This window comes from Rhinichthys klamathensis, unplaced genomic scaffold, assembly GCF_029890125.1.
Source record: "Rhinichthys klamathensis goyatoka isolate OS25496 unplaced genomic scaffold, OSU_Roscu_1.1 h1tg000402l_1, whole genome shotgun sequence".
In the NCBI taxonomy this organism is placed as follows: Eukaryota; Metazoa; Chordata; class Actinopteri; order Cypriniformes; family Leuciscidae; genus Rhinichthys; species Rhinichthys klamathensis.
Genome location: NW_026606903.1, coordinates 32,060 through 48,886, shown reverse-complemented (window position 1 = coordinate 48,886; position 16,827 = coordinate 32,060). Strand labels below are relative to the sequence as shown.

Below are 16,827 nucleotides of genomic sequence, written 5' to 3'. Positions count from 1 at the left end.
TTGGATCCTTGGAGTTTGCGGTGATTGACAGGTTGTCCCACCCTTGCCAGTAAACACATCATCAGAGAAGAGATGTGGTTACAAGTTATTTATTAAGTTATTTTGATTAAAAAAATTGTGAATGCACATAATTTTTTTTTTTTAAATGTGCACAGACAAATCGTTTATAATAAGCTAAATACTGCAATATTCCAGAAAAAAATAACAATTGTCAATTTTGATTTCATGGTGACTTTAAGTGAAAAATACTTTTAAAAAACTTTTCCAGTATTTTATAATGTTTTTTTTCCCCCACCAAGACAATGTTGTTTCCAAAGGTTTGTTAACCTCCACAGACATCAAACAGAAGTATAAATTGACACATTCAAGCCTACGTGGTTGTGGGCTGTCGTCAGTCACAAACATTCACTGATGAAACTGATGAGACTGAACAACTGAAACAGCTCACTGGCATTTCATTGGCTGAGGGCAGGACTGTCAATCATGCCTACAGCACCTGCGAGCGCTGTGGCCATTCAAAGTCCTTGGGCCATTTAATGAGCGTGCGTGACGCTCAGAAAACCCGAAAAACCTTCTGGATACCGTTCGTCTTCACCGACCCGGTAAGTGTGTTCTTCTCTGCTATTTTACTTCTTCTTGTGGATTCACAGACATAGTGTGAACGACAATGTCATAATATTCCTAGGGGTTGTCTTAAGTTTTTGTAGAATAATTCATTTGTAAATGATGAATGGGTCATCTCAAATGTCATTAAGGCGGCAGAATTCTCCCGTCACTTCTAAGAATCCTGTAAATTGGGTGACATTTAGTTTGGAAAAAGTTAATATAAGTTTAAACCCTCAAAAGTCATTAAAAAGAGTTAGTCATTAAAATATTCTGACATATGGAAACTATTTTATTTTCAGTCCGTTTTCTATTGTTTTTACACACATGAACACCTGAATGCTCACAAAAATGTGAGCATGTTTTATCATTATTGTTTTTTGTTTTGTTTTTTACTTTAAGTTGCCTACTAGTTTTATAAGATGTTCTTAATCTTTTTTATTCAAATACAATAACTGTACAGTTCCTGGATGTCTGTCCAGTCAGAATATTGAGCAGATGCCACAACAGGAGATTTACATCTTAACTGACTGGTGATCAGATTAGAGGAGATTAGAGAGAAACTTCCTCTGACAGGGGAACTGACCATGTGCAGGAGCGGCCTGCAAATGTATATTCATGTGATTGTATCTGCCAATCAGCTTGTTCAGTTTGCTTTGGATCTGTGCTGAAATGTTCCTATATGCCATAAAGCTGTCAGCTATAGCCTGTAACCCAAACTGTTTACTGTATATACTTGTATTGCACTTTTAATGCATAGTTTTCATATAGGCATAATATTTCATATACAGTATCTGGTTATCTTTGCATTTCTTTTGGGTTTTAAACCCTGACCTTATCAAGAGTCAATTTAAAAACATTTAGATAGGCATGAAGGTGTTTGTTAATAGCCTAATTTATTGCTCATGTTATCCATTCTTTACATCAACTTCACAAGTGTTTTTTCACTTTGATCCGTTTCAGAACAATTGGTGGGTTTTTGTGGCAGGGAGACGAACAGAGACCTAGTGCTGGTGTCCCACAACCTCAGACTCATTAGGCAATGTACCCCTGGGTGGCCTTGCTATTTTTAGATGTGCCTTAGTCTAGTGAAATTCTAAGGGGTTCGATAGGGGTCTGTAGATGGATGTACAGATAGATAGATAACTTGATAAGTTGTACTGGGAATTGTAGTTTTATGCTAAAAGCTTTTATGGTTCAGGGCCTGTGGTTTCTGTAAGGTATACACTCAACCCATGTTTGGGTCAAATATAGACAAACCCAACTGTTGGGTTTAAAAATGTAATTTAAACCAAATTTTTAAACCAAACAGTTTGGTTTGTCCATATATTTGATCCAAACATTTCGTTGAAACAACCAAGCATTTTTTTGAGTGTAAAGTATATACAAAAATTGTAGAAAAGTTTAAGACGTACTACTTTAAACTGTTTTGATATTAAATAAAATTATTAATCAGATAAAGATTCAATTATATCTTTCCTGAAAACATATTATCTTTGAACAATAATTGTATTTACACATTTAATTTAAAACTAATTCAATTAAACAGAGCTGGTAGCTAAACTAAAACTAAGCAAATAAAAATCTATATAGGCATAAACTACTGTTCAATTTTACTTAATTTTTGTGTGGAAAGAGACTACTTTAATTTAAGAATTAAGCATTAAGTTGATTAAAAAGTGACGGCAAAGACTTTTACATTAACCTTTTTTAACTTTCTATTCATCAAAGAATACTGAAGAAAAACTGTGTCACTGTTTCCACAAAAATTGCAGCACAAATGTTTTCAAAGTTGATAATAAGAGGAAATGTTTCTTGAGCACCAAATCAGCATATTAGAATGATTTCTGAAGGATCATGTGACACTGAAGACTAAAGAAAACCGCTACTTTAAATAATATTTCACAATATTAGCCTACTGTTTTTACTGTATTTTGATCAACTAAATGCAGCCTTTTAAAACATTAATATATAATACTGACCTTAAAACTTTTGAATGGTATAGTGTATATATTGAGAAATGTTTTTAGTGTGCGTTAATATTGATTCCATATACATAAAGCGGTTTCTCTTGCGAGCTTTTAGAATATGTCACTGAAATGAACATTGTAACATTGAACTGTGGGCAGTGAGAGGCCTTATATCTAAAGCAGATGAGCAGGGTTGTGTTGAGTCAGCACTGGATACTGCCTATGTATGAAGCAAGGACAGAGACATGAAGTCTGGACTGGAGTCGGTCTCACATATCCTGGGAAAAGAAAGAGCAGCCTGGAGACCCACAGACACAGGCCCTGCTGTCACTATAACATGACAGTGTTACATTTTCAAATACTTGTGTTGGTCAAAAACTTGTAACTGAAGTATATTTAGCACAGAAACAACTGACAGGGTATCGGAAGAAGATGATGTAAATTGAAATGCTATGGAAAGTGATGGTCAACTGCAGTGTTTTCTTTACTTTTCTGCTGCTAAATCTACGTCACAACAAAAGAAACGTATTTTACCCTATACCAGTTAAAAGTATAGCAAAATAAAGCAAAGACAGCATGTCTTTCAGTTGCGTTGTCTTTGTGGCCGCATGCGAAAACAACCATGCAGGACAACCATTATAGAATGAAGTCAAAAAGTCAGCATAACTTTCATAACTGTGGATTACACATGCTAATAAAACATAATTTTTTTAAATGCTGGTCTATTGCATACCATTGCAATATTTCATACTCTTGCATTGCTCTGATGTGGGAATCATTGCAGTTTGTAAGAGATATTTAACTGAATGAAGCATGAAGCTACTTCAAGGGGCAAGTTCTAGCCTAAGGCCTTACTTGGATGTCTATTAAACTGGACAATATCTACAAGGGGTCACCCACTCAGACACAGGCAACCAAATCCTGTCAGGCAGATAATTTATGGTGCATCGCAGAGACTGTTTTACCACTGCTGCTATTCATGGAACCCCAGTGATCTTTAGAAAGCAGGAAGCAAGTGGTGATGAATGGACATTAACTAATGTATCAAAATATCAATGTCAATGGACTGGAGTATGACCTACATATCGGCCAACACCTTTTGAGGCCCCACTAGTATGGATGATGATTTATAGTGTCATATAAAGGTGAATTATTCTTTTTTTTTTTTTTTTTTCAGAGGCAGGATGGAGGAAACAGAACTCTTAAAGGAGCGACTTCAAGCTATTACGGTAACCTTACATGGGTTTGTCTGCTTGTTTCAAAGCTCTCTGAAAAACTTGATTGTGATTGGTTAAATGCTGCAATCTGTGCTAAAATATTTTTTAATGATGATTGCTAAACAGTATCTGTTATTTTAGTGTTATTCTTTATTTTATTTTATTTTTTGCATTATACACCTATAGTATTTATTAATATTTTTAATTAACTATTTTTTTGATATTTTCAGTTTATTTTAATTTGTTTTAGAATTATTGTTACATGCTTTTTTAAAATTCATATTTAGCTTTATTATTTAGCTTTATATATGTATTTGTTTTTGTAATTTTAGTAGTTTAACTTGATAAGACATTTCTCATTTGAATTTGTTATGTTTTTTTATCTAATTTGCATTTTATTTCAGCTTTATTATTTTTCAACAATGAACTGTATAGTTGACATCAGGCAACCGCTTTACTATCACATAGATGTACTACTGTTGTACCATGTCTCTATTTGGGCACGTGTCCATTTGTCCACAGAATAAGAAAAAAATCCAAGAGGAAATTGCCCACAAACGGCTTGAAATTGACAGAGAGAAACTGAAGCTTCAGCATGTTAAGGTACCTTCTTGATGTTAGATAGTGTCATTTTCATCAGCATTTTTCTGCATTTTATGTTTTGAATTATAAGGGTCTGGAATTTAAAGTATCTCTCTATGTGTCTTTTATAGAAAAGGTCCATGAGAGATCTGTGGCTCATGGATGGGATGAACAGCAATAATCCACAGGAAACACAAAAAGCTCTTGAAGATGCCCAACAAACGAAACACCTCAAGAGTAATATATATCGGTAAGACAAATTATTGTGTTGTGCCTTATCGTATTTTTAATTTCAATGTTTCATTACTGTAGTTGTATTTATCTCATATTTACCACAAGAGTGGCTCTTGACCAAACACCATTTTGCTATTTAAGATTTTTCCATAAAGAATGTCAGCTAGTTTGTTGAGATTACCATAGCATATCTGGCATTCTGGCATCTTCTGAATATAAAACATTTTCAATCTGAACTTGAGGGTCTTTTATATTTAGCTTCAGGGGTTGGCCTGATGTTTCTCAGCTAATGTTTTTTGCCCTGTGGTGCCCTAATAAAATCTTTTAGAGTGAAGTATGAGGCAAGCGGTGTGCAATGCTTTGTAACCGCATTGCATTGTAGTAGCAATGAAGTCAGAGAAGGATGCTTAAAAAAGCTTTTCCCATGGTCTTGAGAAGCTGCTACATACAGGTCACACCCTGGTACAAATATTGCTGTTGGTTTCATTCTTTGTGGGTGTGTTAAATGATTCAGGCCGATGGTGATTCTGACTGAACCTCTGTCGTATGAGAGAATAAAATTCTAATGTCTGTTATTAAATATGTTTATAATGCTTTCATACGCTCTTAACAACTCAATGTGTCTTTAACTCATTGGATCTAGCATCTATACAGCAAAAAGTACAAACAGAGTATGTGTGTGTGTGTGTGTGTGTGTGTGTGTGTGTGTGTGTGTGTGTGTGTGTGTGTGTGTGTGTGTGTGTGTGTGTGTGTGTGTGTGTGTGTGTGTGTGTGTGTGTGTGTGTGTGTGTGTGTGTGTGTGTGTGTGTGTGTGTGTGTGTGTGTGTGTGAGAGAGACAAGAACTCTAAAAGACGGAAGATTTAGAAAGCAATTATTTTTACAAATTCTCTGTAGGATAGAGAAAGAGATTGAAGCGTTGGAGAGAGAGGAAATGAACATCTCAACAAATGAGGGGCTGATTCTAAAGAGGCTAAAAGCCATTGAAAAATCTCCAGAGGACATCATTAAGGTACAGTGCTTTTGTTATGGTTCATTTAAAACAATCAGAAAATGTGTCTTTTGCTTTAAAATAAAAATTGAAAAAAAAGGCTTTATACATCTGAAAATTGAAGACACTTTTGTTAGAAAATGATTCTGTTTGTATCTTCACAGGCAGTGAATGCAGATTTCATATCAGGTAAATACTGTAAAATTACATCACAATCACAATGTTTATGGACCATAAAACTGTTGTTTTGAATTCTGGATTATTTATGAATATTGGAACTTTTTTTGCAGACCCGATATATATACATTCAACAATTCCAAATATGCTAAAGCCCAGCACAACTGTATTAAATCAGAGGAAGAAACAAGACCTGGAAACTGAAGCAAAAAAGGATCAAGCCAAACCTGGTAAGCTGAAAGAAGACTTCCAACATCTTCAATATTTTTCTATAATGTAGATCTAGCAAAACAAATCTTTTAAAACAGGAACTGGGTTTCCCAAATCCCTGGGAAATAGCAGGGAGTTTGTGAGTTGATTAATTATTTAAAGCTAATTAATGAAATCATAATTTTGACTAAAAGGGCATGCAGTAACAGAGGTCTGGGCGGGCCTCCGACTGCATTGGCATCCATTGCAACTCGCCCACCACCTCCTCCTTGGAGTCAGAAGCTTCTAAGGGCGCTTCATTCCACTTATTTTCTTCCGGCCTGCTGAATCGTGCCGCTGACGAGCCTCACCACAGCCTATGGCCCAGGGAGAGTGGAGACTCCGTCCCCAGGCGGTCCATCTGTTTCGGACCACTTCGGGGCCGCACTGTTACATCTGTTGCCCCTCCGGACTCATCCCGGACTCATTTTCTCCTGTCTGAGTGGACATCCCTCGACACAGAAAGACACTGGCCACAGCTGGCCCCGGGGCCCCCGCAGAAATGCGTTCCCCAGTGAGCCTTCTTGCACAAAACTGGGCTAAAGTCAGGGAGGAGATGGAGCAGGTCTTGCTAGTTGCCCCTTTTGGCCTAACCAGACCTCTCCTCTCGACAGCCCTTCCTGACTCCTTCTTCTGAGTACATTCTCAGGGATGGGGCATGATGGCACCTGCGTTTAGACCTTGGAGAGTTCCAGGTCTGGTTCTAAAAGAACGGGACGCAAAAGTTCTGGTTACTACTGCAAGAAATTTTATGCCGTAGAGACCATCACTTCTGTGAGAGCACCCTCTCAAAATGAGGCACGCTCCCCCTTAGAAGTGGAATCTATTCGTTGAATTGAGTCTTCTCTCCATGAGGAGATCCCGAAGGTGTTCGATCACTTCAGTGCTTCTTTCCTGCTAAATGGTTGAAGTGAGGGCTGTCTACTCCACCTCAAAATGTTGTTGCCTCTGTATTGACGCACATCATGATGCAGTGGATACAAATCCGTGGGAAGCACGACTTGATCGTCAGGTTCCTGAGGGGAGCAAGGAGACTGAATCCCCCTCTTTACCCTCTTGGCTACTGCACTGCAGAGACCTCCCTTGAGCCCTGCAGGCAGTGAGTTAAAAATCCTGTTTTTAGAGAAACAGTTCTCCTGCTTGGTCTCTATCTAGAGGGTAGGGACTTGAACGCATTTTCGGTCAACGAATCATGCCTGGAATTCGGGCCAGCTATCTCTCATGAATCTGAGACCTCGGCCTGGATATGTGTCCAAGGTTCCTACCTCTCCTACGGGACCAGGTGGTGAGCCCGGAGGAGGCAGACCCAGCCCTGGCTTTTCTCTGTCTGTCCGCTCCATTGCGGTTATACGTGCTCAGAATGCAAAGCCTGGATCTCAGACCAGCTCTTGTCTGTTACAGAGACCAGCAGAAGGGAAGGCTGTTTCCAAACAGAGGTTGTCCCACTACATGTGGTTGCCTTCATCTTGGTGAGAAAGTTTTCCCAAACTTTGCTCCTTAGGATGCTCCCCTTTAGTTTCCCTCGGCAGAGCCTGCTCTGCCGTCACTGTTCGGTTGATCCTCCCCCCTGTTATAGGCCGGAGTCATCCCAGTGACATTCCATATATTGTACTGCCCGGTCTTCCGCCCAGTCCATATGTGTCTTCTCCACATGTTACCTCCCTTTGGGCAGGATGTGGCTTCCGCAGCATCCCTTCCTTCTATTGATAATGTACGCTTTACCAGTGGTCCTGTTGAACAGCAGTGACTTCCCTGGCCTAAGCCCTGCCATCTGTGCTTCAATGCAGAGGGTTCAGGAGGCTTTTGTTTAGGCACTGGAAGGTGGCAGCATTAGTGGCGTTTTCATGGTGATCCCATTCAGTTGAACGTCGACTTCGTCAAACGAGTTATGCTCGGCTCCTCAGCGAAAAAGCAACTAGTGTGTGCATCCACTTCCGTATTTATACCCGCGCCATGGGGGCGGGTGTGTGATGCAAATCATGCATGCCAATTCCATTGGCTCGTTTCAATAGTACTCGAAGATGACTGGCTCCCTGGCGTGATCCCATTCAGTCGAACGTCGACTACATCTCCGTTCCCTCCTTCAGGGAACGGGGGTTGCATATGCCACCGAGACGTTCTTCAATCTACTTAGGCTTAAGATGCTTTTGAGAAACACAGCCCAGGTGTCATTGGTTGTTCAAACAGAGTCCCGCCTCCAAAATCACACCATTGGTTGATCTAATGTTTTTATGCTGTGATACTCAAATAGAGCAACATTTGATAGCGCTACAGCCACAGTCTTTACACTTTCATGGATATGGACACATAAATGTCTTACTTTCTTGTTTCCAAGTTCAATATGCAAAGATAATGGTAAATATTTTAACATCTTAAAACAATCTTAAAAAATCGTATATATTACACACATTCCATTTGTCTCTTACAGCTTTGTTTGCCATGGAAATTAATGTTCAGAAGGACTTGCGCACAGGTGAAAGCCAAGTGCTGTCCACCTCCGCCATTTCTCCCCAAGAACTCCAGCAGAGAGGCATCAAAGTCTACGACGATGGCCGGAAGTCAGTCTATGCCTTACGCACGGACGGTGACCAGCCTGGTGCGAACGGAGTGGATGAACTCAGTCCCGTGGAGGTTGAGGAGCTGCTGAGACAGGCCTCTGAGAAAAAGAAGAGGTCCAATCAGGTTCAAATGGACCCTTCTTATCCCTACAACATCTCCCATGAACCACAATTAGACCCCAACAACATAGAGAGCCACAAACCCAACGGACACCAAGATCCCTACAGCATCGACTTATCTGCATGGCCTGAGCTTGTGTACAATGATGGTATTCGCGATCCGGAGGACGTGGGTCATAGACTTCCACTCCTTCCAATGCCTGATTATAATGACAGACCAGACGAATACTATCAAAACGACAATGGGAACAACTACAGCCGTGAGTTATATAGAGGGGAAAGACACGCGCATGGACAATATCACAACCGAAGAAAGAGCAACCGGGGAACACAGCATTTGGATTGTGATATCAGAAACCACAGCCTGTGCTCGGCCTACTCTGAGGACTCCAAAGTGAGCACATTGAATGCCATGCCATCGGATGAGCCCGTCACCATGATCTTCATGGGCTACCAGAATGCCGAAGATGACAGCCAGAGCTATGAGGGCTCAGTTCGGGCAGAGCTGGTGATCGTTGGAGACGGTGAAGATGACGCAAGCAAGAGCTTCCACCCTCATCAGAGGTCCAACGTCAACAACGCCTTTTCCTACTCTGCCGGATGGAGAGGCAAAAGAGAGGGCATAGAGGACCCGTCAACTACAGGTACCCGTAAGATTAAAAAAGTCAAAGAGAGACACAAGCACTGCTGTGTGCTGATGTAGTTGCACTAACACTCTATCAGCTCTTCTATGATGCAGCTTCTCACCAGACTGGCTTTCCTCACTCTGCATGCTGGACACTGCTGTGGTTTTCAGTTTTTCAGTGTCTTAAACTGTCATTCATGTTGTCATTTGGTTATGTTGTCTGACAGGGTTTGTAAAAACACCTTGTCGTGTAGCTTTAGAGCAGGGGTCTTCAACTGCAGGGGTCCATCAATTATCATTAAATCTCAAAAAAATAAATTTGAAAATGTGTTGAACAAAGAAATCGATAATAGTAAAAACAAATCTAAGGTCATCTAAATACACAACAGTTTAAAAGTTTTGGGTCAGTAAGAGTTTTTTATGTTTTTAAGGAAGTCCTTATATTCACAGAGGCTGCATTTATTTGATCAAAAATACAGTAAAACCAGTAATATTGTGAAATATTTTTTTGAATTCAAAATAACTTTCTATTTTAATAAATTTTCAAATGTAATTTATTCCTCTAATTGTAAAGCTGAATTTTCAGCATCAGCTCGTTCCTTCTCAAGGAACTGGGGTTATATTAATAACCTAGACACTCCCTTTCGAGGGAACTCACCGCTGTGTCATAACGTTGACGCTATGGGAACGTTAATACCCACTTCGCCATCCTGAACAAGCACCTGCTTCACTAAGATGTGAAGATATGCACAATCATAGTGAGCCAGTGTCAATAATTCAGGTGACTTACACTGGAATTTAATATGTCAAAGTCTGTTCTGGCGCATAACCATGACATGCAATGCCCTTAATACCTAGAAGAGCTAGCGGCTCAGGTAGTGACATTCCCGAAGCTCAATGTTCTAACTAACCAAATTCCATAACAGCCCAACAATGGATGAGATACAGTATTGCTATCGCAACTCTAAACATCCTCAACCCGTTACTACCTCTTAAGCACGGAACAGCCTTAGCGAAGGGAGCATGTGAGGTAACTTCTCAGCAGGCTGATCTCCAGACTTAAAGTTCTGGAGAGGGCGACAGATCATGATTCAAACTACTTCTGCTCTGTCAAGGAGCCCGCTTCATCCTTCATCACGCCTTTTGAAGAAGGGCATTATTAAAAGCAACTCATACCCAGGGGAGCATGTATCCTTTAACTTTAACACCCAATGATGATTGGGGAGGGCTAAGCTCTATACCCTTAGCCTCATTGGCAAATAAAGGCCTATTCCCACAGCTTTGTAAGGAAGTGAGGAGGACAGAAAGTGAGCTGCCACAGTGCAATGCCACCTTTATACTCTGTCTTCATTCTCCTCATGAACCTTTAGGAAATGTGTTACATAGTTCCACTATGACCACACTATCACCATGTCCAAACTGGAGGGGCGACAAATGAGAAGTCTGGGTATTTGCCCAGTCTTCCTAATCTATACAAGCCTAAGGTATATAACCCTTCCATCATTATCACTTCCAGGTCCAAACTGGAGGGGCGACAGATGAGGCAGTGGGGGTGTTGCCCAGTCTACCTAGCCTGTAGAAGAAACAAAAGACAGATTACCAAGAAGGCTCACAGAGAGCCCTTCACACTTGATATCACTGTCAAGACAGAGCTCTGGGGAGCGGAGGTCTCAGCATGATGACCCTCTAGACTAGAGCGAGAGGAGGCTTATCTATGCTCTACACACTGGGGAGACAACAACTGATGAACTGATGATGTCAATGGATCTAAATAGGAAAGTATAAAAAAGGGAAAACTCCCGTCAAACTCATCCACCAGTTTATATCCGCGGTCCCCATGATCAGAACCACTGCGTTGCATCTGCAAACGCAGGGTCTAAAACGTGATGTGCAGACACTCGATACTGAAAGAAATCATTAAAACGTGTTCTCATCTCGTGCAGAAGTACAGTCCAAATGCTGCATCTGTAACGGCATGAGAGGATAATGTGTGCCTAAATTTCCCGCTGACATGTTGAAATACTCTGAGTCAGATACAAAAATGATTAGGATATTTTTTTACCTCACTAAGTTAAAGCTGCAGTAGGGAGTTTTGAGAAAACGTTGACTTAGCCTGAAAATTTGAACAAGCACAACTTACAGGTCCCACCCCCTTGCTCTCTGCTGCGCTACAGCCCTCCCTCCACAGCTCGTCCTCCACAGCGGAGCCTGTCGTGAACGCGCAGGCTAGTAAACAGGGCCACCGATAACAGCGGATAAAAAGTTATTTGGCACATTCACTAATTGGGACTAAACGTCAATAATATGCTTTACATGGCCTGCCCATACTTTGACTACAAACTTGGTCCTCAAATCATTATGTATTTTCCAATAGCCTACATGTAACTTTATAACGTTGCACTCTTTCTATAAGTTATAAATAGCTAGTAAGATAACGTTAATATAACGGTAACTAACGTTACAGCTGTAACGTTAGTTACCGTTATATTAACGTTACCTTACTAGCTATTTATAATATGATCATGTGTGTTACCGTATGTTGATATGTGTTACAGTATGTTATGTAAGTAATTATTCTAGCGATATATAATGCTAGATAAGGTGTGCTAGTACATTATTCCAGCAACATGACAAGCCAGTGAATTAGCAGGTTTCAATTGTTGCTTGGATGCAGAGTGCGTGACATTTTATCTACATGTTATGCGGCTAGAGTTTTGACACCGAGTCAATGGGCTCTGTGTAATTCTTTCTTTTTCGCTTGTTTATCGTCATCGGTCTTTTTCCTTTTACCTCTTTGTTTTATGAGCAGGTGTCACTCGAGAATTGGCAGTTTAGGTTGTTTCTCCGTCATAAGCACAGCTGCAGCTCGCCGGCAATCTTGAGTTTGAACGACGATACGCCGCGCACTGTGCAAGAGAGGGGTGTAATCAGCGCGTACACGAGCGTGATTGACACTGCTAAGACACTCCTCCTGGCTCTGATTGGTTGTTTCTGACCGGGAGCGTATATTTCTGCAAATGGCAATAGGACCACTGGGAGGAGCCAGAGGAGCTTGATTTTTACACAGATTATCTGTCTCATATTCTACTGTCAGGACATAATGACAGTTTTAGCAAATACATTTTTTCAAAAGTTACCTACAGCAGCTTTAATAAACAAATAAGTAAGCCCCGCCCCCCTCACGATAATATCGTGTATCGCCGATCTCACAGGCTGACGATAGGCCGATATGAAAATAGAGGATATTGCCCAACACTACTGTCGCTTTTGATCAAGTAAATGCATATTTGCTAAATAAAATCATTAGAATATTTTTGACGCCAAACTTTTGAACGGAAGTGTATGTCATTGTACCTCCCATATTAAGATCTACATTTCATTTACATTTTAATTTCACCTAATACACTTAATATGTAATTCTGATCATTTTAATGAATTTGCAATGTAAACATTATAATAAGTATGTAAATGAATTCATTCAATCAATTCATGTTATTAATGGTCAAGCTTAAAATACCTCAATTAAATTTAATGCAAAATGTGTCACTATTCACCAAGGGCTCCTTGAAAAAAAAGACCCCTGATTTAGAGCTTTACCTCCCTCTAATGGTGAAAGGGCAGAAATGCACTTCTCTTTCAAAATAATACATGAAATATGCAAGAACTCTTCTTTGTTTTCACCTGCCAAACTTTCTATGCTTCAAACTTTCTATATATATATATTTTTTTCCATATTTTGCTTATAATTTCCTCCCTGTGCTTTTGCCGCTTGCAACTATAAGCATGACAGCATGCCATCTGCTGTGACATGAACAGGCATGCTTGCTTTCATGGATTGTGTTTCTTTTCTGTCATGCATCCTTTCTTTTGCTTCGACATTAAGTGTATGAGAGTGTAAAAAGAGTGAGAGATTAATCTTTGTAATAAAACTGATTGAATGAGTCTTGTTTTTTGTTTTTGTTTCTTTAATATCCTACTATGTTGTATATTAATGACTATTAATAACAAAATAACTATTAATATCCATAGTTCACCCAAAATGCTAATTAATAGTTTTTCATTATTATTTAAATGCTATTATATTATTTAATAATATTTTGAATTAGATGTTTCTGAGTAATTCTGTTGTATGTTTGTCTTGAGTTTTTATATATATTATATATATATATATAGCTTCAATTTAACTTTTACTAGTTTTAGTACTTTAACAGACTTATTTTGTTTGTTTATTGTCAAGACAACATTTTTTTGTATGGTTTTCATTAAATATTAATATTTTATTTCAGCTTTAACAAAAACAATTTTTAATAGTTTTAGTTTAAGTAAACAATAGCAGCTTTGTAATTAATCCATAGTTGTTTTTTCATGGAACACCAAAGGAGCTTGGCAGCCGCTGTCATATTATTATTATTATACATTTTGAAAGTCCCAAGTAAATGACAGAATATTCATTATTATGTGATCTATTCCTTTAATGCTGAAAAACAAACTGATTACGACAGCATCCACCTACACAAATGTTGCATGAAAAGATAAGTGACTCACAACTTTTGAGGCCACACTAACATAAAGCCATTATGGCAGTATGTTGCTGCTAGACTCAATACAAATGATGTCGTTTAACAGTATGCTTTATCAAAAAAAAAAAAAAAAAAAAAATAGGGGACACTCCCACACATGGCCCCTCTCTGTCATCTCTTCATTGTAGAATACGCAATCCAGCCCCGTCAATCTTCTTCAGAAACACGCACACTCCAGTTGTGGGCAGATAATTTGCTGATAATTTCACTCCACCCATTTGCATTAAGAGGTCCATTGTTAGACAACCAGTCATACTATTGAATGGTCGTGCAACATTCTTTCATTTTCCCCTGAGACGAGAGAAATCTACTATTTACCTTTTTCACTTCCTCCTACAATGACGCAAAAATCGTCATTTGACGTCATTGTAGGAGGAAGTGTAAAAAAGGGGGGATTTCTGTATAGACTACAAGCACAAATTCCCACCCTTTCAAACCCGCCCATAGGGGGTTGTGCCTAATGCGCTAACAGAGCTATCACAGATCAGTGGGTGGGACTTCACTTGCAGATACTGAAAGCAATATCAGCCATCTTGTTTATAAGCTAAGCTAACAAGCGCTGTGGATATAGGAAGTTACGACAATGACGGAAGAAACTAAACATGATATGGAAGTAGAGGATTTTGAAATTCTGCTGCTCGAATCCGCTCTTCGTGGCTATCTTTACGAGCCGCAATATAGTGAAGAGCAGCTGAGGCTGATGGAGGATCAGGAGGCGGCTGCCTGTCGCGAACGAGGAGCCCGGACTGGGTCGAGCTGAGGCGGGCTGCTGGTGCGTGTGCTCTCGCTGTGCGCTACGGACACAGATAGAGTCCGTCTGCTGCAGAGAATTTCAACGATCGCAATTTCTCCTAGACGAAATCTCTGAATCAGACGACCACACGGACGTTTGTGTTGTGATGTGAACCATCCTAGTTTCGCCTGACTGAAAATCCAGGTATCATGCAATAATTCACCATATAGAAAGAAATACAAACGAGTAATTCACTAATGAGTTTGCCAATGTAACGGGGTTCGTTGTTGTGGGAAGAAGGAGGCTGGAACCGGCGAACATTTAAACATTTTAATAGTAAAATAAACAAATACAAAACAAAAGTATAAGCCAGCTGGCCACACACAACAGAAACAAAACATAAAATCAGGCCTGTTCCTTTTGTGCTTCCGCTCCTCCGTGAGAGATATGAGACCGCTGCACAGGTGCCATTCATTATCACTCGCGTCGTCCTCTCACGTCCCTCGCCCTCGTCCTGCTCGCCACAGCCAACTAACTAGACATTTTTTGTGAAATGAATTTCAAACTCATTCAGCAGCTAGCCTTCTTGTAGATGGAAAAGTGATTTCTCTGATGTTTGTGCTGTTCTGGATTAGTGGGAGTGGCTTGCGGAGCTGTGCAACGTGGTGCATTGTGGGAGTTGTTGTCTTACATACAAATGCGCCCTAAAGTTATTTTCTGTCTTTTCTCGGTCAAGAGGGCACCAAATTCAAAATTTCTTTTACATTTCGACTACATATATAACCCACTTTCAATAAAGATTAATGTTGAAATGGGTGGAGTGACCCTTTAAGAGGCTTTTAAGAAGGCTGGTGGTGTGCTTGAAACACTCTTATATAATCAATCTTGGGGATTATATAAATGGGGATAGCTTGTTTTATGAGGACAAATGTCTTTATAGCTTGAGTTATTAAGATTACCCTTTTACTTAAACTGCCCGTGCACAATAGATGAGTCAGTGAGGAGGTGGAGCACTGCTGATGGGTCTCAGAGGGAGCTGGTGTGCATCAGCTGTCCATTAACTTCTATTTGGTTGGGAGGATAGAACTGAGCAGCTAAATCAATGTCTTTTCTCTCATCCTCCCAACAGCATTACAGATCCAGATGGAGAAACTGGGTCAAACCGCATAGTGCCCGACACGCACATTTTGTGGAGATCACACTCTGCGAACTCTGAGAATATTTTACGATTGTCCGAAGTGGCCAGCAAGACAAGAAACATAGATCAACATCTCGACGGAGTCTTCTGAAAGTGAACGGAGGATGTACTATTAAACACTTTTCAGGAAAAATATATAATATTCTATAAGTCTAAACCGCTTAACATTTTGTGCCTCTGTCAGTTTCTTTTATTCATAATGGTGCTTTCAAAGAAATACAACACACACAGATATCTGCTGCAAATGACACTGACTGTTTGAAACGTCCAAAAAGGAAGATATTGTTGTCATTTATGTCACAGTCTGAAGCTTCCTTTCGAATGTGTTCTCCTTGTTGAGCAAAACCCAGAATGACAGTCAAACCTCATGATGTGCATGTGTATGTGACAGCTGTTTGGGACACCTCTATTATCTGTGCTAATGAATGAATCTTTCCGTTGTGTTTTTGTAGGGATTTTTTTCATTAGATGTCCATGTCAAAGTCATCTTAGTGAGCCCTTATTCGCTGTTAATAAGGGCTAATTTTTTTTATTTTTTTTTTATTTTTTTTTTTAGATACTTAGATATCTTTCAATGTTAATTAAATATTTGACATTTCTGATATTTTTGTCATATAGTGAAAGTGAATGGGTACCAGGGATAGTCTTAGTCTCTATTCGTTCTCATTATGGAAAAGAGCAGCTTGGACAATCTGCTAAATATCTAAATATCTACTTTTGTGTTTCACGGAGTCATACAGGGTTATTGTAACAACATGCGGGTGAGTGAATGATGATGGTCCCGTTTATGAAATAGCCTATCTGATAAATATTTTTGATGCATAAACACCCTATAAAGTTGTTTTTGGTCCCCCTGTAGTTTTGCAAAAGAATAAAGCGAAAAAAATAAATAATAAAATACTAAATCAGATTAAAGCTGATCCTTTAATACACTGAGCCTCTGTATTTAATTCTGTTCACCGGCGAAACTGTCTGATAACAGTCGTCTAGTG

At 39.5% G+C, this 16,827-nt stretch overlaps 1 protein-coding gene across 2 annotated transcripts; it reads left to right on the top strand.

Annotated features, from left to right (window-relative positions):
• Positions 1-3,754: 3,754 nt before the first annotated feature.
• palmda (palmdelphin a) lies at positions 3,755-15,953 on the top strand. 2 transcript variants are annotated; one of them, XM_056234713.1, is made up of 8 exons: positions 3,758-3,802; positions 4,313-4,393; positions 4,504-4,622; positions 5,502-5,616; positions 5,760-5,784; positions 5,886-6,002; positions 8,450-9,343; positions 15,767-15,953. In XM_056234713.1, the coding sequence occupies exons 1-8, from the start codon at positions 3,758-3,760 to the stop codon at positions 15,805-15,807; spliced, it is 1,437 nt and encodes a 478-aa protein (XP_056090688.1). In that variant the 3' UTR covers positions 15,808-15,953. The 2 variants fall into 2 exon arrangements, with proteins under 2 accessions (XP_056090689.1, XP_056090688.1); XM_056234714.1 differs by lacking the exon at positions 15,767-15,953 and having other exon boundaries at positions 3,755-3,802; positions 8,450-9,559.
• Positions 15,954-16,827: the final 874 nt, after the last annotated feature.